Source organism: Bombus pascuorum, chromosome 1 (assembly GCF_905332965.1).
Source record: "Bombus pascuorum chromosome 1, iyBomPasc1.1, whole genome shotgun sequence".
Classification (NCBI taxonomy): domain Eukaryota; kingdom Metazoa; phylum Arthropoda; class Insecta; order Hymenoptera; family Apidae; genus Bombus; species Bombus pascuorum.
Window position 1 is genome coordinate 27947911 of NC_083488.1, and position 23653 is coordinate 27971563.

At 34.5% G+C, this 23653-nt stretch overlaps 2 protein-coding genes and 2 long non-coding RNA genes across 6 annotated transcripts in view; 2 read left to right on the top strand and 2 right to left on the bottom strand.

Annotated features, from left to right (window-relative positions):
• The first annotated feature begins 146 nt into the window (after window positions 1–146).
• Window positions 147–4689, top strand: LOC132909571 (ubiquilin-4). The gene is made up of 7 exons (XM_060964491.1): window positions 147–717; window positions 836–1031; window positions 1182–1470; window positions 1563–2231; window positions 2318–2444; window positions 2503–2635; window positions 3122–4689. Exons 1-7 carry the CDS (start codon window positions 616–618, stop codon window positions 3196–3198), a joined length of 1593 nt encoding a protein of 530 aa, XP_060820474.1. The 5' UTR covers window positions 147–615; the 3' UTR covers window positions 3199–4689.
• A 1197-nt stretch (window positions 4690–5886) lies between these two features.
• The window catches only part of LOC132909550 (uncharacterized), a 40959-nt gene continuing 23192 nt past the window's right edge, over window positions 5887–23653 (top strand). The window contains exon 1 of one of the 3 annotated variants that reach the window (XM_060964454.1): window positions 5887–6272. The gene's annotated coding sequence lies outside the window, so the exon portion shown is untranslated. Of the gene's footprint in view, window positions 6273–19252; window positions 19533–22856; window positions 22967–23653 lie in introns of those variants that run through there. The other 2 variants (XM_060964462.1, XM_060964480.1) reach the window with 2 other exon arrangements.
• On the bottom strand, window positions 6328–9900 carry LOC132909699 (uncharacterized). The gene is made up of 2 exons (XR_009658588.1): window positions 8952–9900; window positions 6328–6393 (listed from the first exon to the last, which is right to left on the bottom strand). It is a non-coding gene; the product is annotated as an uncharacterized LOC132909699 (long non-coding RNA).
• LOC132909709 (uncharacterized) lies at window positions 19693–21957 on the bottom strand. Its single transcript, XR_009658591.1, has 2 exons — window positions 20736–21957; window positions 19693–20208 (listed from the first exon to the last, which is right to left on the bottom strand). It is a non-coding gene; the product is annotated as an uncharacterized LOC132909709 (long non-coding RNA).

Genomic DNA, 23653 nt, shown 5'->3' on the forward strand with positions numbered 1-23653 from the left:
GTTTTATCAAGTTATTGTTAGAACGTGAATATTTCTAGATTTCACAATTTCTTCGTAAAATACATCATTCCTTACTGGTGATACAATATATATATATCTGGTAGATATTTAACATTGAAGTAACACATAATCAAGCTTGTGTTAGTATTTTAAAGTTACGGTAGTGGCAACGCAACATAACCTCTCTACACAGCGATTTGTGATTTTTTACAAATAAGACGATATATTTTCCAGTAAGATTGTTACTTTATCATCTATATATTTATATAGAGATAGTTTAACGAAACGATAGAATTATTTTCTCGATAAATGCGGTATGTTTTAATGCTCAACGAAACTGTATACGGGTGCTTGACATATCGTGCACTTTTCATCGTTTTGTACGTTATGGTTCATAGAATACTCGCTCAAGTTGACCCTTCTATGTGATCTTTATAGTTTTTTGGAATAACTTGTGAACAAAATTTAGCGTAGTTGTTTCGGGAATCGGTTCGTAAAAGAAGTTCCCGTGGTGCAAAAAAAGAGTTAAAGTATTCAAGAAAAGTGGTGCGCAATTGGCCCTCGACGAGGGAGAATCGAAAGCGTCGAAAGTAACGAGTCATCTACCGATTCAAGATGGCAGAAGGCCAGGATACTCGAAAGAAAATTACTGTTAACGTCAAAACGCCAAAAGAAAAACAAACCGTTGAGATCGAAGAGGATGCGAGTATTAAAGATGTAAGATTTTCGATTTTATATCTCTGTAATTTCATCAGGAATTAGTTTTCCAACTTAAATAACATAATTTGTCATTGTTGGGTTAGCTCTAATAATTATTTCTTTTTAAAATTTTTAGTTTAAAGAAGCAATTTCGAAGAAGTTCAATGCTCAAACAGAGCAATTATGCCTAATCTTTGCTGGAAAGATTATGAAAGATCACGAAACTCTGAGTACACATAATGTAAAAGATGGTTTGACGGTACATCTGGTTATCAAGGCACCACGCACTCCCACTAATCAGAGTCAAGATTCTACACCTCAACGATCACAAGGTATAAAAGTATATGGATCAAGTACTGAGAAATATTTAGTTCCAACTTAGTTTTAAATGTATTCTTCAATTATTACTGTGTTATTCTTATCAATATATATATAGATAGATAGATATATATATATCTTCTCATTTATTTTGGTTCATATAGCTGACATAAATGCTAGTCCTTTTGGATTGGGAAGTTTAGGAGGACTTGTAGGTCTAGCCTCACTTGGTTCAGGGTCCACTAACTTTATAGATTTACAACAGCGTATGCAACGCGAGTTATTGTTAAATCCAGAAGCACTGCATCAAGTACTTAATCACCCATTGGTGCAAAGTTTAATGAATGACACAGAAAGCATGCGCAACTTGGTTGCAGCCAATCCACAAATGCGAGAATTGATGCAAAGTAATCCAGAAATTAGTCATATGTTGAATAATCCTGAATTGTTAAGGTGAGAATGAAACCATTCAAAACATAACAAGTTTTAGACAATGTGATTCATCTTATAAATATATATAATACTCACATTATATGCCTTTTTAGACAAACAATAGAGTTGGCACGTAATCCATCAATGCTCCAAGAATTAATGCGTTCCCATGACAGAGCTATATCTAATTTAGAAAGTATTCCTGGTGGATATAGTGCACTTCGTCGCATGTATCGTGATATTCAGGAGCCCATGTTTGCTGCAGCAGCCAATGAGCAAAATCCTTTTGCGGCGTTAGTGCAAAATAATAGTAGCGAAGATAGTCAGAATAATCCACAGCAAGGCCAAGAAAATAGAGATCCATTGCCAAATCCTTGGTCTCAGAATCAAAGTGATTCTTCAAATCAGCAACCACAACAACAACAGCAGCAGCAAGGGAGAGGCCTTTTAAATTCACCAGGAATGCAAAGTCTTGCAGCTCAAATGATGGAAAATCCGCAGCTGATACGAAACATGTTAAATGCTCCATATACAAGGTCTATGTTAGAAGCTTTGGCAGCAGATCCAACTATGGCTAATAGGATGATTTCTGCTAATCCTTTTCTTCGAGGAAATCCTCAGATGCAAGAACAGATGAGAGCCATGATGCCAGCATTTATTCAACAAATGCAAAATCCTCAAATTCAAAATGTTGTTACTAATCCGGATGCTTTAGCTGCTATCATGCAAATCCAACAAGGCATGGAACAGTTACGTACTGTTGCTCCGGATCTTGTTGAAAAGTAGGTTTTTAGTAACATAAGTGTGTTTTATACAATTTTATATCATATTAGATTTGTTTGAATATTAATTAATGTATAATTTTTAGTATGGGTTTGACTGTACCGCCTACGACTACAACACCTAGTGGAGGTACAACAAATCCAACGCCACCGGCGACGGAATCATCAGATACGAATCAACAAGACGCATTCTCCCAATTTATGGCACGCATGGTAAACATTTCGTATGATAAATGTGGCAGGAATTGGTTATTAATTTTATTTTTGACAGGTATCAGCAATGGCATTAAACCAAGGTGTAGAAGTGGATGGTCAACCTGTTCCCCCACCGGAAGAACGTTACAGGGCGCAATTAGAACAACTTACAGCTATGGGTTTTGTTAATAGAGAGGCTAATTTACAAGGTAACAATTTGCATATTTTTTTCCAATTTTCCACAATCATTATTTCGAATACTAAATATTTACATATATCTTTAACGATATCGGCATATTTTTCTAAGGAATTGTATCTCAGTTGTATGGATTTTTATTATAGTTCAATCAAACAGTCATATATATATTTATTTCAATGAAGTAGAGTAAAGAAATTTGATCTTCAATTGGTTAATCAGCTTATATTAATATATTCTATGCTCATAGCATTTCTTCAGAATTTCTAATTCACGAGTGAAAAAAATACATTAGAATATTTAATCAGAGAAAAATAGCACATGCATTAGAATTCTTGTACTTTAATTTTATTTTATTTTTGCTAATTGGGGTAGGCTATTAATAACCCACATGACACAAAACGTGTTGATAGAAGTATAAAATATATACTAGTATATAGCATACAGTTTATACTAGCATAATATATAATATATGTTATTTTATGAACGTTATTTTCAGCACTAATCGCCACATTCGGAGATATAAATGCTGCTGTTGAACGACTACTGTCTAATGGACAAGTGTCTATGAGCTAACCACCAATATGCAATACTGTTATTCCATTACTATTTCTAATCTATTCCTTATTTACCTCTTACAACAGGCGTAGTGAGAGATATTTGAGGTAACTGACTGTCAGAAAAAGAAAAAACAATTATAAACTTCTACCCCAACTCTTGACAGAATACACGCTACCGACTCGTTTAATATGCATTTTTTATTTTTGATTGGTACTTTTATCATATTTGGTGGATATAAGTACTCGTATCTAAATGTTTAACTTGTTACACGATATATTTCACTCTTGAAATTTTCTAGTTTAATTCTGTATTCTGTATTTCTCGATGTGCTCTAAGTACTAGATAGCTCTGTTAATGTATTTCGTCGGTGTAAATTTGTTTATCAAATATTCAAGAGAGAGAGAGAGAGAGAGCGCGAAAGAGAGCGTGAGAGCGAGCGAGAAAGAGAGAGAAAAAGTTATATTAGATCGTAATACGAAGGACCTACCCTTCTTCTTTGTTATATTGTACATTTATGGTGTTTCTTAGAAACAGTGGAACCTGCATGGAAAATAGATTGCCGTTAAAATAAATATGCTTCTGGCTTTGATCAGTCGATTGTAAATTTCAGAAGGAGAAAAAGAGTCATTTTTTTGCTTAAATGTACGTAATAATCATATTAGTAAATATATTGCATGAAACGTTCATATGTTTGTCATATACAAAAAGGTATGTTGTCATATACAGGCATGTTTGTTATACAAAAATGGCTATGGGCTGATTGCTGAGTAACATTTGATGTATAGTAATAAATGACATTCAAACGCAAAAAATCGAGAACCTCGAGCTAACGAATAAATTCGTAACACAATTTATTCTTTCTGCTTAAAGGAGAAAGTGTTCGGTGATCCATTAGTGTTTTCCATGTAAGTTTTGTATGTACGGCGATAAGAAGCGGAAGAAGAACACATTCTTTTCTTTATTTTTACCTCTTTATGCCGACGCACATTGTTTTTCTTTTTTCTCCCCCCTTCTCTCTTTGTCTTTTTGTTTCCTTTTCTCTTTAGTTTTTATGTTATTAAAAAACAACAAAAAAAAAAAAAGAAAAGTATAAAAATGTACTACGCATTATATGTCCTTAAGATATAAATTTAGAGATTTGTAGCGTGATGATCGAGAATTTTATGGTGTAGGTTGTTTATAGAGAAACACGCGAGAAAAAAGGTCGATTATAAACGAAAAAAATATTACATGTAAATGTGTTAAATTGGAAATGTAATCATCGGTTAGGTTTAAAGACGTACGAAGGAAGAAAAGAACATAGGTAATGTTATAAATTGTCATTATCGAAGGAAAAAGAAATGAAACGCAATTATAATTTTAATATTTTCGATTGATGTATGATTACATAAATACCTATGCGCATTATAATAAAGTTTTATCTGTATTCAGTAAATCTTCACTAAACAAGGTATTCTGTACAAGCGATTATATCACAAAATAAAAATTATGTTTCATTCATATTAACTCAGTTTTTAAGTATGAAGGTATATTTAAAGGTATTATTCGATTACTTTAGCAATACACGTGAGTGGATGATATACGAATATAAAACATATGTTTAGGAATAACATAGACTGGAACCTATGTAAAATATACATTTTAAATCGAATTCACGTTTTAGTAATCTTTTACCAGAATCCCGTTAGATCCATTATTTTACTATCCCTCATTTTACAAAAAATATTGCTATTATGCTTTAAATAATTTCTTATTACATTCTATAAAAAGATATTTGTTATTTTTTCTCAAAAATTAACAGTAATAAATATTCATTTCAATATCCCTCTATTAAACTATCAAAAGTAAGATTATCAAAGAATTTGAATGCTTACTATAAAAAACATTTATGTATGTATATATTATGTGTGTTATATCAAATATTTTAAAATTTCATTATCATTGTAATGAAATACGATTATATTGATCAAATTTGAAATCAGACCGAAAATGTATACAGACTTTGGTCGGTAAAGTCATTATCATAATACCGATCTATCTTGCGCATCCAGTCTTACAGCGCGCCAATTTGCTTGTATCATGCAACATGTTCCTTGATCCATGTCAATATTAATCGAACTTAACCCAAAACACAACCGACCTATTCTGTTAATCGAGATTCTAACGATGCATATGAATAGATCATAAAACATGAATGTCCAAGTAAACTATACGATATGTATAAACTTTATATATATATATATGATGTAATTTTTAAAATAATGATCTTCCTTAAAACTAGCATTTTAGGATTCAACCGCAATAGCAGCTCACCGAAGTATTCAAATTGTAATGAGACATGACTATCATTAAATCTCTGTATGGAAAATATTTCGTGTGACATACATAATATGAAGTTCTCAATATTTTTGAAATGTTCAACAGGTTGGTGAAACATAATTTTCGGTTTAATCGGCAGTGTAATAAAATTTTGAAATGGTTTCCCTGTAAAAGGTGGAAATATGATTTATTATAATTTCCCCCCTCCCATGATCCTATAAATTAAGTATTTGCATAAAATACCCATAATATATTATATACCTATAAAATATTTCTATAAATATTCAAATACTTTGATGAGCCACTATAAACATAAACGTACGATCTGCGCGTCCCCTTTCTTTGTCGCTCACGAACTGCACTATACTACGATCGGTTGGTTAGTGCGGCGACGATTCAGTCTGTGTTGATCGGTCGCACGGTTCACATAGAAGAGTATATTATAAGTGTGTATATAACGCCGATTTTCTAACGTAATTTCAGTGATTTCGATTCGAGACACACAACGCGATCAACGGATTGGTATTTACTTGTGGTATGTGAAGAACCCTCGTCGGAGTCTGCGCGCGGGCAGCGCGGACGAATCGCGTCGCGGGCATGCCAGCCCGCTGAACCTCTCACGTGTTCATTTGAATTTTCGAAAATTGAAACGAGTAGTGTTGGGTGGTGTAGGTGTATGGTTTTTTCGATGCAAAAGGTGGTGGTCGGGCCCAACACGGTGCATTCTCGTCTTCGAAAACGTTGGCAGAGCCAGCGGAATGTGGCACGAGGTGAGTTAGCAGCCCGCCCGGTTTCGCCGAGGCCAGGGACGGATCTTCATAGGCCCTTTTCTCTCCGTATTTCGCATTTTCTTCCAAATCTTCCTTGTGTTGCGATAATATCTTTTGGTTACTGAAATATAGTTAATTTTATGTTTCGATTTGTAAATGAAATCATACGAAGCATATAATAATATTTACAAAAATTTGCCAGTTATGATTGGTATTGGATATCCCCATTCATAACTATTAGGACATCTGCTGGTTTTGTATGTAAGCCAGTATTCGATTATGTCAACCAATGAAAATAGTTATGTTAAAATAATGAATTAGTTTCAGAATCTCTCGACTAAAAGTCATTGAAAAGTTTTTAAATAAAATTAGACAGGAATTTTTTATTAAAATCTAAATCTAATATGAACCAAACAATAATAACAATAATATATAATAATAATATAATGTATATAATAATAATAATAACTTCGTAATGATTATTCGGGTTTACCTAATTTTTTGTAAATGTCCTAATATTTATGAACGAGGATGTATATTTGCGTATCTGTTTCAGATAGTATAATAACAATACAATCTGTTATTACACCATGTTTGGAATTGCGCCTATGTAAACGCAAAAATGAAAATATTAGGTTGTAACGTAAATTGGTCATGGTTTTATCTTTGTTTGTAAACGAAGAAAATGAGACGAATGTATGTTACTACTTAATAGTAACATGTCGGAAATTGTCACGTGATCAAAATGTAGATATGTTTATCACTATTCTTCTTAATTTAAATCTTATAGTTAGTAATTTTAATTTGCATATTTGGATTTTATTTTCATTGAACTTTTTTTATTTGTGTTATGTATTGTGTTGTGTGCAGTTGGTATATAATTGCAAACGAGTTTCGCTTAAACATACTATCGTTGTAATGAAAAGAAAAGTAACGTTACGTTTATAGAGATACGATCGATAAATACGTTACGCGCCAACTGCTTGACGAAAAAACTTGAAAGATATAGTGCATCTCGAAGATACTTTATTATTCATATGCAGAGTTATAAAGATGTTACGATAGAAACTAACGATCGATTCATTTTTTTAATAATTCATTAATTAATGTTTTCTTTTCTTATTATAAAAAAAGGAGAAAAACTAACTGACAACTATTGAATAATCTATCGTTTCAATATTTAAACAAATAGCGGTTATTTAAAAAGCATTGCCAAAACAGGTTTCAGATATTCATTTTAAAATAATCGTCAGATGATTTACAAAGATTTATGAACATTAATAAAGTGTCCTTTCAATTTTATAAATTGTACTTGCTTGAAATTTTAAAAGATATACTTGTATATAATTAGGCATCAAGATCAGTGTATTTAGTAAAAAAATATGCACTATGAAGTACTGAATGAAGTACCAATGTTTAAGATTGTTAAATATATTATTTTCACACTTTTAAGCGTAATTTGAACAGTAATTTAATTTCTTTAAGCGACACATCATCACATGGTACTATTTGATTTCTACAAACTTAGAATTTTTAAAATGATGAATAATCCTATACTTTTAAAATGATTTAAAATAATCGAAATAAAATTATGTAACATTTAAAAGTAACTTTATAATCAGTTTTTAAGATTGTAGTCAATATTAAATTACACCGTTTATATTATCTATCGATAAATATGTTGAATAAATTTATGCCACAACTCGCGCAAGAATGATCGATTAATAGTAAAAGGATAGAATTTCGAAAAGAATTGGAGAATTCCATTTATGCGATAGACAGATGCTTTAGGCAGAAGGTTCACAGAAAATATAAATATTTATATATTATTTCATCAAATATTTATATATTATTTTTTATTATTATTTTATTATAATATTTCATCATTTATTGTTATAAATGATAAAGTCATATACGAGATTAACTTGTTCTTTACGTTCTTTACGTCATATTTTATATATGTTATTTTATTATAATATTTCATCACATATTATTATAAATGATAAAGTCATATACGAGATTAACTTGTTCTTTACGTTCTTTACGTCATATTTCATATATGTTATTTTATTATAATATTTCATCACGTATTATTATAAATGATAAAGTCATATACGAGATTAACTTGTTCTTTACGTTCTTTACGTCATATTTTATATATGTTATTTTATTATAATATTTCATCACGTATTATTATAAATGATGAAGTCAATACGAGATTAACTTGTTTTTTACGTCATTACCATAACATTATTTTCTTTATTATGTTTCATCTCTGTGTCAAACGGAAATGACAGAAACATAACAGAAATAAGAGATTACATTTTCATGAATATTAAATTTTTTGATATGTGTGATGACAATTATACAAGTAATTGTTTTATTAACATTTTTAAAAAATTAATCATATCTTTTGAAGTTTTATTTTAGTTAATAATATAGCAAAATTACGGGATTTATGTATGAAGCTATATATATATATTACAAAGCTTATTATAAAAAACAACCGTCTTCTTAATTCTATTATAGAATACATTACACTCCCTGTAGCTGTACCCTTCACGCATACAGACGCAGTATCGTAATATGGCATTAAACAGAGATTAAATTACATTATTATAGTCAAAAGATATCAGAAAAAACGAGATTGATGGTTCCCCGTGATTTTCGAAGACTTACGTCGTCCCTGGGTACGGTGAGAAGAGGTGGCCTCGCGATTCGTGTATGCAAGATATTTTGTACCCGTTACTCCCTCGAACGCATTCCATCTCACGCTGTTGAATCGTGGCGAAGATTAATTTGTCTTCGGACGTTCGAGCGCTAGACCATACGCGGCGTTTCTTCCATTTTTGTTGGAACGTGCTTCTCCCGTGCCCTTTCATCCTCCATTTGCATCTTCTGCGTTCTTCTGAATGTTTTATCGACTGAGAGATTTCTCTCACTGCATGTCGATAATTTGATTTCGTGGTAATATCGATTACATCGCATTTACACTGTAAAGAAATTGTCAATTATTTTCTTCCTGAAACAAATCACTACTTAACAAAGTTACAAATTTATAAAAGGATCTGAATTAGCTCATATATTAGGGAGATATGTATAACGTTTGTCGTATCGTAGGATAGCACATTTAACGAATATTACGCAGATTTGACTTTGGCTAGCAATGGCGGTAATCTATTTTAGAGATTAAAGATTTTTACAATTTTATTATCGTTCTTTTAGAGGATCAGTTATGTAATCCGTAAAATTGTCGTGAAGGAAAAGATGCTTCTAAGCCTCTCTGTTAGACAACACATGACACGCAGGATCCATTCACCGTGTATAGCATTGCGCTTTTATCTTGTCACCTAATTGAAAGTATGAATAACTGTTGCTAGCGTACGGGCTGTTTCGACGCATGCGACCTATTTAAATTTGCGCTGGAATCAATAATTCAAGGAGATTATATAACAATTCGTATTTCGATAACTCATCGATTCTATAAAAAAAGAAAAATAAATGAGATATATAAAAAACATAGGACATAAAAATATATATACATGAAGTTTTACGTGGACTTATTAACATTTATAAAAAAAATATATGTTGGTGCCGAAATTCAATGTAGTCGAAACTTCATATCTGAATTTCACCAATTCCATAAATTTTCATCAATCTCTAATATAAGAGAAGCGATATATATGCAAAATGACACGATCGATAACAACGAAAATGTATCGAATGAGGGCAAGGAGAATTTCTCGATTCAATTAACGTAGAACGGAGAAAAAAGTATGCTGTCAGACGCAGGTTGAGCCCTGCAGATAAAGGTATACGAAGGTTATGCTGTAGCAAAGGCACTCCTTAGTTCTGGCTCAAGGTCGGACTATTAAGAGGCTAAAGCACACCGACGGGTTTACGCCGTTGTTACGAGGAACGATTTGCCGCGACGCGGACTTGGAGTTAGGAAATAGTGAAAACGGCGAAAACCTAGTGAATAAACTTTACGTGCGGGAATCATGGTTATCCGTTCGTTGCGATTACATCCACTGTATGGCGTTCTTTAATGTCTTCTATGGAAAAAGCTACGATGTTCCACTAACATAATCTTTTTTGTTTACTATTTTTATCGAAGATTTACATATTACTTTTATTAAATTTGTTATCAACAATTGAAGGTTGCAATAGGTAATTACGTTCTGAAGTATTTCACATTTGGTTTTATTTTTAAATTTGCCGCGCCACAAATCTTCTTCCTATGTGTACATACACAAGAAATGACATATTATGAATATCGATAAGTATTATTATTTACGAACGAGTTAATAAGTCTCCGTTATTTTTTTCTATGTAATATCATCTCTAACTAAACTTATATAGTTCTTCCTCAAATTTTTCCCCGTTCGAATTTCGGAAGCCATTTCAAATTTGACATTTTATGACATAAGTATCAAACAAGTGACATCACATATTTTAGCGCAAAATAATATAATGTACTTCCTCCTATTTTTACACTATTAGTGCAACATCGAGTCATTGATTATATTATTCGTTAACGGATCGTGAATGGAGACTAAATTTTGCTCAAGTATCTGGTTACAGCAACCGTGGATGGAGTTCAACGTTTTACAATTACATATTTGTTGTAGAAAAACAAATGTTAACGATAGCTGATCGTTGGACAAGGGTATTCATCTTGACTTCAGCTTGTGGTTGAATAGCGAGTATTACCATTCGATACTTCCTGTGCTTGAATATGTCCGCCAATGCAAATGTTGTAAATAATAGTTGGGAAGAGTGAGAAAGAATATTTATACAAGGTGTCCCAGTAATCATAGCGAGGACGATAATTCTATGTGAGAAAATAAATTGAAGATACAGAATTCAAAATGTTTAATATCAGACTTTAAAAGCCTGGATTGTTGTAGCCTGTATTTGTTAATATTAAGTTCATCTTCTTAAAAACAAAATTCCATGCAAGAAGATTTTATTCTAGATTTTCATCTGGTTTTATCGCATACAATTATCCCCTTCCTGGTTGTCCCATGATTACTGGGACACCCCATATACAATATGAGGCTAGCGTAATGGTTTCAAATTTACGAGGTACACGCCGGTTGCGTCCGCTCATCTCATGTTTCCAATAAAACGTTGAAAAGTCGAGGAAACTGGGATCTGGCCTTGGTTCGAACAACCGCCCCGACCTTGAGCTGCTCACGAACTGGCCTGCAGTCGATAACGAACTAATATAACTTTATTATTTATTAATTAACGATATTCTTCTCCACTAAGATATGGTATCTCATTTATGAAATATGAAGTTATTTGAATTTAAATTCACATTGTGGTACATATATTGATTGATACAATTTAGACTATGTGAGAAAGAAAACAAAATTGTCCATGGAAACATTGCGTAACAAGAATCATCCCCGTAAAAATACATTTTATAACTTCACCTCTATTTGTATAATTCATATTCTTGCTCGTCTCTGGACGATTTGAAAGCCAAATAGAGCAATAGAAGCGGAAGATACGGGAACGAAGCAAAGGAACAAGACAACGAGTGCAAGAGAAACGGAAGCAGAATGAAAAGTGATCGCCTTAAGAGGCGCAAATGCCAGCAAAACGTCGGGTTACAGACCAACGTGATACTTGCCTCATCGTCGACTTGTGCGGTCGCTTCACGGCAATTTTGTAGTTTTCCTTTTTCCCGCCATTCCTGTACTATACCTTCACACGCGTACATCCTGCTGGAACGTTACATTTGCCGCGACTTGTCTTATGCGCAAATCTTTCCTAACATATGTATTATATACGATCTTCAACAAATCGGATGTCAATTCGCCATCAACATTTCCAACTGGAAAGGGTAAAAGGATATTTTCTTCTACACTATGTATTTGTACATAGGCCTCTCAGAAGCCAAAATGATCAACTCTACTTTTTATTAATTTCCTAATCTCATTACATAAGTATATTATTATTTAATTCTTAAAAAAACAACTTATTTTCTTATTTCAAAGAAACCCCTATAGGTTTACTTATTCGTAAGAAGAAGATATAAGTAATAGTAAATTCTAAGATAATCGGTCGAAAAAAATTGCAAATGGAACGTTAGGTTAACGCAAGGTTGGTCCGTAATGGACTAAGGCGCGAAAATCATCCCCAATTTCAAGTTAATCTTGAAACCATTTGAACAAATTCGTTGAAATAGGGAAAATTAAGAAGAATAGCAGCGCAACCAATGAAACTGGTAGACACGTCGGTTTCGCAAGCGGTCGCTCGAAAAGGCAAGAAGAACTGTCCGGCGGCGTACTCCTGATCATTTACAGAGAGAGTCACTCTCGTTGACGAGCCTTCGCGTTACTTCTTTTTCTACCGCGTCGGCCTTCCATATCCCGACGTCCCATCGAGAAGTCAACGCGTGCACGCACCAACCAATAACGCAATAACCAAAGAGGCCGTTTGCGCATGCCAACGAATTTGATGTAGTGCAACCTTTTGTTCGTTGGCTTTTAATCTCATAAATTACACATCAGGAAGTACAACTAAAAACACGCAAACCGATCCTTAATGAAGCTCTGCTTATTTCTTAATGACAAATATCTTTTTCAACACGTTATAGAACTTATTTTTAACAGAAGCGAATCAACGCATTAAAGTATATATAGAGAATATATAGAGTTATTTCGTCTTCCTTGGTTAATCATTAGTATTAGTACAGTAGAAGTTAGTAAAACGTTAAGTAAAAGAGAAATTAGGTAAGTAAAACCAATCGTAGCGAAAAAGAAATGATCTTGATCAGAGCTACACGTGGTCTGAGTACGTTCAGATATTCTCGCTTTGATCTATTTTCGGCCTCTTCATCCTGCAAAATAAACGGATATTAGCAAGCATTCGTGACGAGCATCTGTTTAGCGTGTTTCGCAAATGCGTGCGAGTGCTTCATTTGTGTGCATCGCGTGCCTCTACCAACCGCGCAAGTGGCTCACAACTCACAACATTTGTACTGCCCCACTTACCGACATTGAACTAGGTGTCATTATTGCCAAAGTGGAGATATTTCGTTTTTATATATTTTCAAATAAAATAAGATATTTCTTTAAGCTGTTGCAAAACAAGCAACAGTTATTGATCCACATCTGCAGAGCCATCTGGTCGCCAGAAGCTATCGTTCCCACTCTTCCCTTGTATTTGTATTTCCGTGTATTATTAACCAAGGTTACTAGTAGAAGTTTATATAGCTCGGCTGGTAGTCAAGTTCACTTTACGATATTCTACTTTTGTGACTTCTCAAATGATTCTTAGAGATGGTGACTTGAGCCGCTAATACAGCAATTTACGGTAATAAACTAGAATGGTTCTAGTCACGCTAGATTCTGTGAAAGGTCTTGACGACAGTCGGACATTCGGAACTTCTTTTATTATGCAGTCATGGACTCTTTTAATACTATTTATTATACTATTTATATACTTTTAATACTAATATTACAAGGGAGTCGCCATTGGAATAAATGCATTTTGAATGGCACGATGTGTAAATTGCAGTCATCCATTGATATAAAGGAATATTTCACTGTTTAAAATATGTTTATGAAAAATAAAACTGACTCCTCGAGAAAGATATTGAATATATTCTTTAAATTCTTTAAAATTAATTCGCAACGCGAATTCGATAGAATTCAATAATGTAAATTAACAGGGTTAAATATTATAAATGGATCGTTGTGCTAACTCAACTTTGGTTCTTTATGGGTTAGCACTAATCGCCAAAGAGTCGAAATATTTCTCATTCAGCGAATAACAAAACACCTAGCGTCGTTCCAGACCCTATACTACGAGATGTAACGAGTCCGTTGGGACCCACGGTTGGGCAACGCTGACATAGAGCGGCAGATAGAGAAGAGCTGAGAAGATTGCGAACGATAGAAGAGGAGAACGAAGAAATCGTGGAAGGAAAGAAACGGAAAAGACTATGGTGAAGGAGAGGAAACGAAGAGAACCGGAGCCCAATGTCCATTCAGCAGGCACCTGCCACGTTAAATTCAACCGAGCCAGGGCTGGATGGGTGCTTCCTTCGAATGGACCGGCGTGAAACAGAAAGAAAGCGAGAACTGTTCATGAAAGTTAAAGGAAGAGACGCAGTCGGGTCGGGTTGTAGTGGTGTTGGAGGAGGGTGGAAGACGCCAGGAACAGGGATGGAAGAAAAAGTGGAAGAGAAGAAGAAGAAGGAAGAAAAGACGCCCTGTAGGTACATCTCTCTTACATCACTCGTTGCTCTGCTCGTTCTTCCCAACCGTGTGTGGACCTGACTAAAGAAAATAAGCGCCAAGATATCACGCCGATAATGTAACCTCAACCTCTTCTTCGTCTGATCTTCCTCTATTCGATTCTCCTGTTGATCGAACGATATTTTACCTTTTTATCTTGTCATCGATAGCGTAGTTATAGAAGAAAATTGAAAATTTTGATAATCTTGTTTGATTTGTTATAAATTTGGTATTGTTTCTTTGGACTCATTATTATTTGTTTAATCTTTCTTAGTGGAATGTTAAATCTTTCTCTCTTGACAGTGTCTTGATAAATGTCTTTAGATATCAACACTGGTAGCAACGTAACAAATAACTGCTGCCACTAAAATTTCAATGAATAATCTCCAACCCTTTCACGAATTGAACCTCATCCCATTACCATTCTCCCCAAACTTGCTACTCCAGGTGTATTAACATCATCACGATATTACTCTTGGTATTACACTTCGTGCAACCATCATCCTCCAAATGGGTATCGTAAATTGCTCATCTAACCTCTATTGTCCTATCCAGCGATTTCTTTTTCACCAATATGGCGGCCTAGCGAAAGCCAGTCAGAAGCATCCTCTTACCGCTGATTTGAATGAAATATTCGATGGCTCGGCTCTCCTATTAACTGGCTCTTTAAAAGCTTGGCGATGGTATACTGTTATAACGGACGGAGTAATCACACGGTCATACATAATGTTTCTTTCAATGGCGTGTAGTCGCAAAATTACATTCGCACACGAGCAACGTACGATAGAGGGCGATAGAACAAGAAAGATGGAAAGAGTAGAAGGAAAAAGGTGGTGGAAGAAGGAGGAGGATCGTTGGCCGCTACCTGCTGGCTCTTACAGCGGCGTCAAAGCGCGTCGGGATCGCCTTCGAGCATATTTCTCCGGTGAATTTCGCATAGTCATTCCAACAATGTGGTTACTTGCATCAATAACCCCGTCTTCCTGTGTTTTTGCCCAACGTTTACACTCATTATACTCGTTCGCGAGGCCACTTATCCCGCAACCGCATAACAAATGTCTCCTGGCTCTCCCACAGGCGTCGCTCCTTCCTCTTACGCATGTTTGCTTTTTCGAATATCTCGCTAAGATAACGCGACATTGATCACTGCCCTCTTTCTATTTTTCTCTTTTTTTCTTTCTCTTTTCTTTTTTTGTGTCTGTGTTAGTATCGTATTTAAGTTCTAAATAGATAATCGTAAATGTGACAGTGACACGGTAAAGAGAAAAGAATTGTAAGATGGAGAAGTCGAAAGTGAGTCTGGTATCGTCACCGGGTATTTATTTACTTTGTAGTGTAGTCATTTGTGAACAGGATGGGTTAAGTGATTATTGAGATACTGCTGAGTCGTAGGAAGTTTAGACACTTAAAAATACATTAAGAGATACTAGAAACCTCTAGCACAATAATTTACCAACTAACAAGATTAGGGAATTGACAAGATGAAAGTTACAGATTATAAGATTTCTTTTTCATAAGTTTATAATATTGCGACAAATAAGATAATCTGTTGTCTGGTGATTTGTAAAATTTACACGTACAACTTCATTTATTTTCTTACCAGTATCTCGATTGAAATGTAACATTCTATTGCATACAACGGTAAAACGACGAACACGTTATTCATTATTTTTCCCCAATCGAGATCCTCTCCGTTCAGTTCGAGTTTCCTCAAGCTGAGTCCTGCGCACACAAGCATAGCTCGTTCGGTGTACCATGTGTCCCAGATATTGGTTAATCAATAAACAAGCGATAATTTATATCTATAGCTAATGGAATTATTTCCCTCCCTTTCTCTCCTTTCATGATTGCGCATGATCACATAGTTCGAGGCATGCGAGCCAACTGTACCTTGCAACTGTTATCTGGGAAACGACCTTGCCTCTTCTCGTCCTGTATCTCTGTCTTTCTCGCGGTTTCCCTGCAACGAAGTTAAGCTGCATCCTCACTGAACAAGGAGCAACGTGTCCCAAACAGTAATCGACAAATATCAATTTGCAGAAATATTTTGTCCACATTTAGGGTTTTACTTCAATTTCAAAGAAGCATTTGTTCCCAAAAATACGTTCTCTGCGCGCAAATGCGTTGTGAAATTGTCGACAAATTGTACTTACACACTGAAGAAATATTTATTTTTGTTGCGACGTATTGCCTCGTATTTCTTATTTTCCTTTGGTCTTGACTTCCCCCAAATGGAAACAGAAAATGAACTGCGGCATTTGTTATATACGAGTATCGTGACAACAGAAACGCGAAAAAATATGAAGAAACATCGCGCAACAAACAGCGATTTTTTCAAGAACAGTAACAAAATGTTCTTCGTTATTACGTCAGTGAGCACGCAGCTTTACTATGCGATGCACGTATGTTTGCATGTGCAAGGCAAGTTCATCGGTCTGCTCGGAAAATCATTGACCTTGCAGTTGATCTAACGTTGTTGCTGGATTCCTCCAGTTCCTGTTACATGGTGTGTTGTCCGTTATAGGAAAATAGAAACCAGCTGGCTGCCCGGGAAAACACGTTCGTGGTTTTTCTTCGTCGTGGATACTCTACTGTAGCGATGACAACAGATGTGTGAAACAGGAGGAACCAAAGAAGGCGAATGATTAGTTATAGTAGTTAAGACTCACACTAGAGGTCTCTGTTTTGTATTTAGCAACTTTCATGGCATGGCAAAACCGATCATGTGTTAAATTTACTTAATAGGATTAAGTTACTTTAAAAAAATATCTTTATTTTTCTAAATTAGGACCACAGTTTTAAAATGAAAAATATGGAAAGAAAGTTACGTTAACCTAAGAAGGTACTGTTGATGAGAGATTGTTTTGGGTATACCGAGAGCATTAGTTCTTTTCAAAGCCATTCAATGTCATTTATTGTCACTTAGTTTTAACTCATCGATTCGTACTTACAAATAGAGAACATCAAGAGTGTACATACGTTATAACATCAAAATTTAAATCATATTAACAATTATCGACTCACTTCAGGAATTGAATTTTTACCTGAAAACAATGAAAAACTTTCATACAAACACATTCTATTCGTCCCTGTATAATTAAAAATTTACAGTTTGTTTTAAAAAAATGCTAACGTTAGTTAATTAGTTGGTTAAATTTTAACGTAAAGTTAAATGTTACCATGTTAAAAAATCTTTTCTCTTGCTTTTTTTAAGCCGAATGTAAAGAATTTTTAATCAAATCTAGAGGGAACCATAGAATTATAAAACAAAGATATTGTGGAATGAGTAACGAAGCGGAAATTGAAAAGTTAATTAGTGCATTACATTAAATATAGAGTGGAGCGCGCACGAATCGAGTCCCGGGTTTCAAAGTTTAAATTTCCTGCGTTGCGGAGATTTTTTTCACTTCTCGGCAGTCCGGGATGCCATAGAACCGCCGCGACCTTGAAACGAAACGTGTTATTATCGTCTTTGAAACGTGTACTTCCCTCAGGCAAAACGATTCGAACAGTATAAACTATTTGAGGCATTCGAAAATAAAAAATTTCATTATCCATCTGTTTCGCAATGGCTTATTCCACTCGATACTTCCGTGTGCTTCTTGTAGTAAAAACTAAAATCGTCTTTCGTGTATGTAATATTTATCCAAATATTTTAAACGCTTATCTCTTTGGAAAAAATTAAAATATTTACTAAACATCATATTTCTAACTTAGTATTTATATTTTGTTTATGTAAACGCAAAATATATATTAAAAATGAATTTCCGTTACTTGCATAAAATTTATTTTAAAGATCCTGCAATTAATTTTGTTGGAAAGATACGAGTGAAAAAGATTATTATTTGGTGCTAAAAAAATGAGCAATTTCAATAAAAAAAAAATGCAATGTGTGATAAACACTGTGTCAGTCACGTAAACACACGTGTTTCTCAGCTATTCATCAACGTTATGTAACATTTTTTATCGCGAGAGAAGGTTACATGAAAATAAATACACGTAACCTTCTCACGCGATAAAAAATGTTACATAATTTGCAGAACCTTTCCCGCGAAACGTATACGTAAGTCAAATGTCAGAAATATCAAACTACTTCGCTTATACGGAAGAAAAATGAAATTCGCTGATTATTGTAGCTCATGAAGTACAATTTTAAAGCATCATCCATCTCTATTACAGTTTAATTATATTTTATAAAAAAAAAATTATTTTCGAACATGTGTTACCATTAACCTGTTACCTGTACCTTAATCAGAAACTTTTATATATAATCACGAAATTAAGAGTTGGTAAAAAAGATTATTAGCGCAATGTTGCTCTGGTTCTCAATCGATTAAACTTCTTTGAGAACATCTAAATCTTCTGTATAAAACTTTTACGATAAAACGTCAACGAATAAAAAGATAAAAAATGGTAGAAGAAAAAATGTTGAGATCAAGATAAATTTTCCAAACTCTCTGTCGAGGTCGTAACTGCTACCGTAGTGACAAGCATCAGGAACGAGTTTCTCCGACTGGCACGTTAAAAAAATCAACAAAAGACGGCTCGAATTACCGGAGAGCAGCTTTTCTGGATACGCAGACGGACCGATGCTAAAATTATTAGCAAGCTTACGTGCCATGTGGGGTTTCTTCGATGACGGGTGAAGTCCTATCCGAGCCTTTCATCCAATTTTACAAATTTACCGCCTTATACTGTGGTGTCCGATGTTTGCGTTCCGTTTCTCCACTTCTTTTCTCTTGTCTTTCCGTCGTGTATGCGCTTTTTTCCACGCTATAATACCGTGATACGATGTGCGTGGGTATCGATGAACGAATAGAGAAACGATTTGGTCGTGTTTGAATTTGTGGCTCCTCGAAGTACAGTAGTGAGATGTGTGTATAAGGTGCTGATGACTTGTACAAAAAGAAAACGAAGTGATGTTTGCAGTTTGATATTCGTTCTCGTCGTGAATGACCTCGTCGACTAATGCTAAACTTAAGGACAACACGTTAAATCATGAGAAGTATTTAAGGCAGTTTTTCATGGCATATATTTTATTTCTTTCTTAGTTTGTCTTAAAAATTCGTAGTGATATTAATCTCATTCATTGAAATCGGAGACTCAACAACTCTTTAATAAATATCGTATTAATTAACGATGAAACATCTTGCTTTCTATTAAAAATTTATATATATATATATGTAAAAACACACATTTACTAATTTCTATACTCTTGAACTTGGTTCACATCGTTTTTTCAACATCATCACGGTTAACTAGCCAGTTGATTAACTTTATACTCTTCGCCGAAGAAGATTTCCTCGTTTGAAACCAGATGGGGGCGTTTTATCCTGATTTTGGGAACCTCCTTCGGGCAACATCTCCCTTGTCCAATTACTCGAGACATTAATTACACTTAATTATTGCCCGAACGATCTGAAATAGTCCCGCATTGTGCCCGCGTCGAGTTCTTACGCGTGGCTTAATGAAACGGACGTCCGGCTTGTATCGTTGATAATAAGATTGCCGCTGTTAAGAGATCACGTCGATTTCACAAAAGGCGAACGCCCCGTAGAAAGTAATTTAATTCCAGCTGGTGGATGCGTGGCCCAAGGATCGGTGTAAATCACGCAGCTCGAACACACACCGCTTGAATGATGTCGCTATTGTTTGCCGATGAACATTTCAGTGAATCTCCGCTAAATAAAACAACATAAAATATAGCTTATAAATATACACCAAAATTCTCTAGCCATGTAAAAAAAATTAAACGAAATGAAATAAAATTCGGTAAGATCTGCAATTCTTAACAGAAACAAGATTTAATAATTTCTCATCAATAGAACATTTGTTATGCAAACTCGTCGACAGAATATTTTTCATAGTGGAAAAACGGTTACGCAAGCATGAAACGTATGTAACAATTATTATCAACGGGTAACGCATTGTCAGGTTTCACCAGATTTTCACCGGATTCACTTTGGAATCACTTGCACGTGTATCAGCCACACACAAAGGCCATACATTATTTTTACGTTAAAATGGCAAACGACGACGGAACTGTTACCCGTTGCTCGTGATCGTATCCTGAAACACGATAATTTTAGCTCTCCGAAATGTATCTACCTTCTATACATTGAACGATCTCTTACGTGGATACTTATTTCGGTACAGAATATACTCATATGTATGTCAAATCACTAAAATAAATCTCTCGAGAATTAACCTTTTCAAAGTTCCAGTAAAATATAACAGAATACGTATATATGAATTTTTCGTTATAAGGCAATGAAGTTTTGTTAGATTAGGAGTAGAACTATAGAGAACTTGAGAAATTATAGTATATTAGTTTTATAAAATGTAAAAGTATAGTTGGGATAATTCTTTAATTCAAAATCAATTAAATTTAAACCTAAATTAATAAGAAATCCCGTGTATCACATAGAATAGGGAAAGTATAGGTACATATACGGTGCACGGTTAGGTTCCGGCAGCCTATCTAATCCTAGGTGAGCAAACGCGGCGTGCGCAATCGTTTGTGCCCATATATACACGCAATATACATATATTCATGACCTGTACCGTTTCAAGAAGTGAATCGAAAGAATGTAATCTCCGATCTTCATCTTCTCCCGATTCGTTTCGTAGCTGGATCCGCCGGCTGGCTGCTCTCTTCATTATGCCGGTGAACACCAGAGGACACGTTGATTCTCTTACGAAACCTCTCACTTTATACGTCGATTTAACGTATATTGCTGTTAGTTAGACACTAGACAGGGTGCGCGCGGCTAAAGAATCAAGGAAATCAATAAATCAAACGAATCCGCGCGTAAGGACCCGTTGTTACTCGAATTATACCAGCTTCTTCGCATCTTCTGTGAAGCTCGATATTTTTGTCAAAATTTATTGGGATGATTCACAAAATCCTTTAAGGAACAGGTTTCCTTTTTAGTCACGTTATAGTCGGACTCGATGGATAACCAATGGTCGTGTCTCATCCGATTCGCTCTCTTCTTGGTTTCGACCGAATTTACTGACTGTTCAAGTTGAACTTTGAATATCGTTATCCAACGAATTAGAAAAATTTTTGTACAATCAGATATGACTTTTGCAATAATTTTAAAAATTATTGGTTACAAATTTTGAAACTCAACAGTAATTGATAGCTTGGAGAATTTTAATAACGCGAATCGAGGAAATGGTATCGTAAGAATTAGGATTATATCGAGTTAATTTTTTTCCCTAAGATAGGGAAGATTCAGAGATCCTTTCAGAGTTTTTGAAATATCTAACATTTATGTCCAACGTGTCAATATAATTTAATATTTCTTATAAGTTTTTTACTCAAAAAGAAAATTTGTTTCTATCATTCATGTGCCTCGATAACGTAAGAATCAACGACAACAATAATAATACTGATTCGACATAAAATTTCAAAAAGAAATCACATTTTTTAGGTCAATCCGAAATCAGTGGAAATCGATCCCATTACCGCGTGACCTCGCGTCCGGTTTGTAAATCCGAGTTGTATCCTTCTCTGCTCCCACGGGGCAAACACACCACACAGGTGTTCCTCTGGTATCGAATAAAAGCGTGGAATCGCGCGATCCTTGTCGCGATGGCGCGCGTGCACGCGCATTGTACACATTTACACTCGTCCATATGGAAGAAGAAGAGAATGTGTCGTAAGGTTGGACGAAGGTAGTGTGACCAGCGGAGGCTGGACGTCCGGAATGCGAGCGGAACCCGTTTCTATGAGTCAAGTCTGGCTATTGACAACAGTCTTTACTCTGTCTTTCTTTCTCTCTCTCTCTCTCTCTCTCTCTTTATCTCTCTTTCTTTCTCTTTCTCTTCTGTAGATCCTTTCCCCGCGTGCCGCCTCTCCAAGCTGAATCCTGTGGTTCAGGATCGTGCCACGTGATCTGGAACATCGTGGTGTAGAGGGAACGGTGGGGCAGATTCGCGGGATCGAGTCAAGTTACTTCGTGAAAATTCAAAATCAAGGCAGGCCCGTGCAGATGTTAGACGTTTCGCGTAATATCAGTCGCATTTACAAACTAACATGGAGAATTTAGAGAAAAGGCAAGTTGGAAAAAAGAAACTCTGACTCGTAAAGTGCCAGATTGTAAAATTTCGATTAATGTAATTTGTCGAATTACTTACGTAATGAAATTTGAAAAATTTCTTAGAAATGATATGCGTTTTTTCCCACTTCTATTTTGTGCTTGAGATGCAAATGTTGTAAACATCAAGTAACTTCGGTAACCAAGATGAGAGGTCGAAAAATGTTTCGAAGATCGTAAGATCGTAACCGACATAACTTTCTGCATAACTGCAAGCGCGGTTATGTGGGTTTGGTATGCTTCTCTCGAGATATGGCAGTTGGTTTGAGATAGAGGAAATTGTGGTTGGGGCAGGAATGGAATTTGGTGGTGTTTACGTAGATTGTGCTTGGCGGTAGGTGGAGTTAGATTAGTGAGGTTAAGTGAAGAGAGTATGTGGTGAGACTGGTTTAGAAGATTAGTAATTATTATCATCTTCGTGGCTCATTGTTGGAGTTAAACTAACTTTGGTAATATCTCAATCAGTTTTCTTCTTCCGATTTATTTTGGCGTTACCTTGTAATTTTAATACATTGATATTAATATGTACATTAAAAAAACAAATTAAAACGTTAATTAAATTTAAACAAAATTAATTAAATTTTGAATTAAATTTTAAAATACTAAAATTAAGATATTAATTAAATTTTAAATTGAATTTTAAATTAATTGAATTTTAAATTAAATTTCAAATTAATTAAATTTAAAATCTAATTTAAAATTAATTAAACTAAAACAAATTAAATTTAACTTCATTATTATTTCCTGTTATAATTGATTAAGGAAATGTAAATATTTTTCAGAATTGCAATATAATTTCAAACAAAGCTACAATTTCAATCAAATATTCCTCAGCTTTCATTCTCATTTAATTATCCGATTTATAGATAAACATCGTATTTATCAGAAAATAATTAATGGCAGTGCGTATGAGAACCATTAGAGTAATCAGTTAAATCCGTTTAATTGCTCTTCTCTACTGAATTTGCACATAGATAATTTTAATTAATTTTTAATTTTTGATCATTAGTATTATAATCTT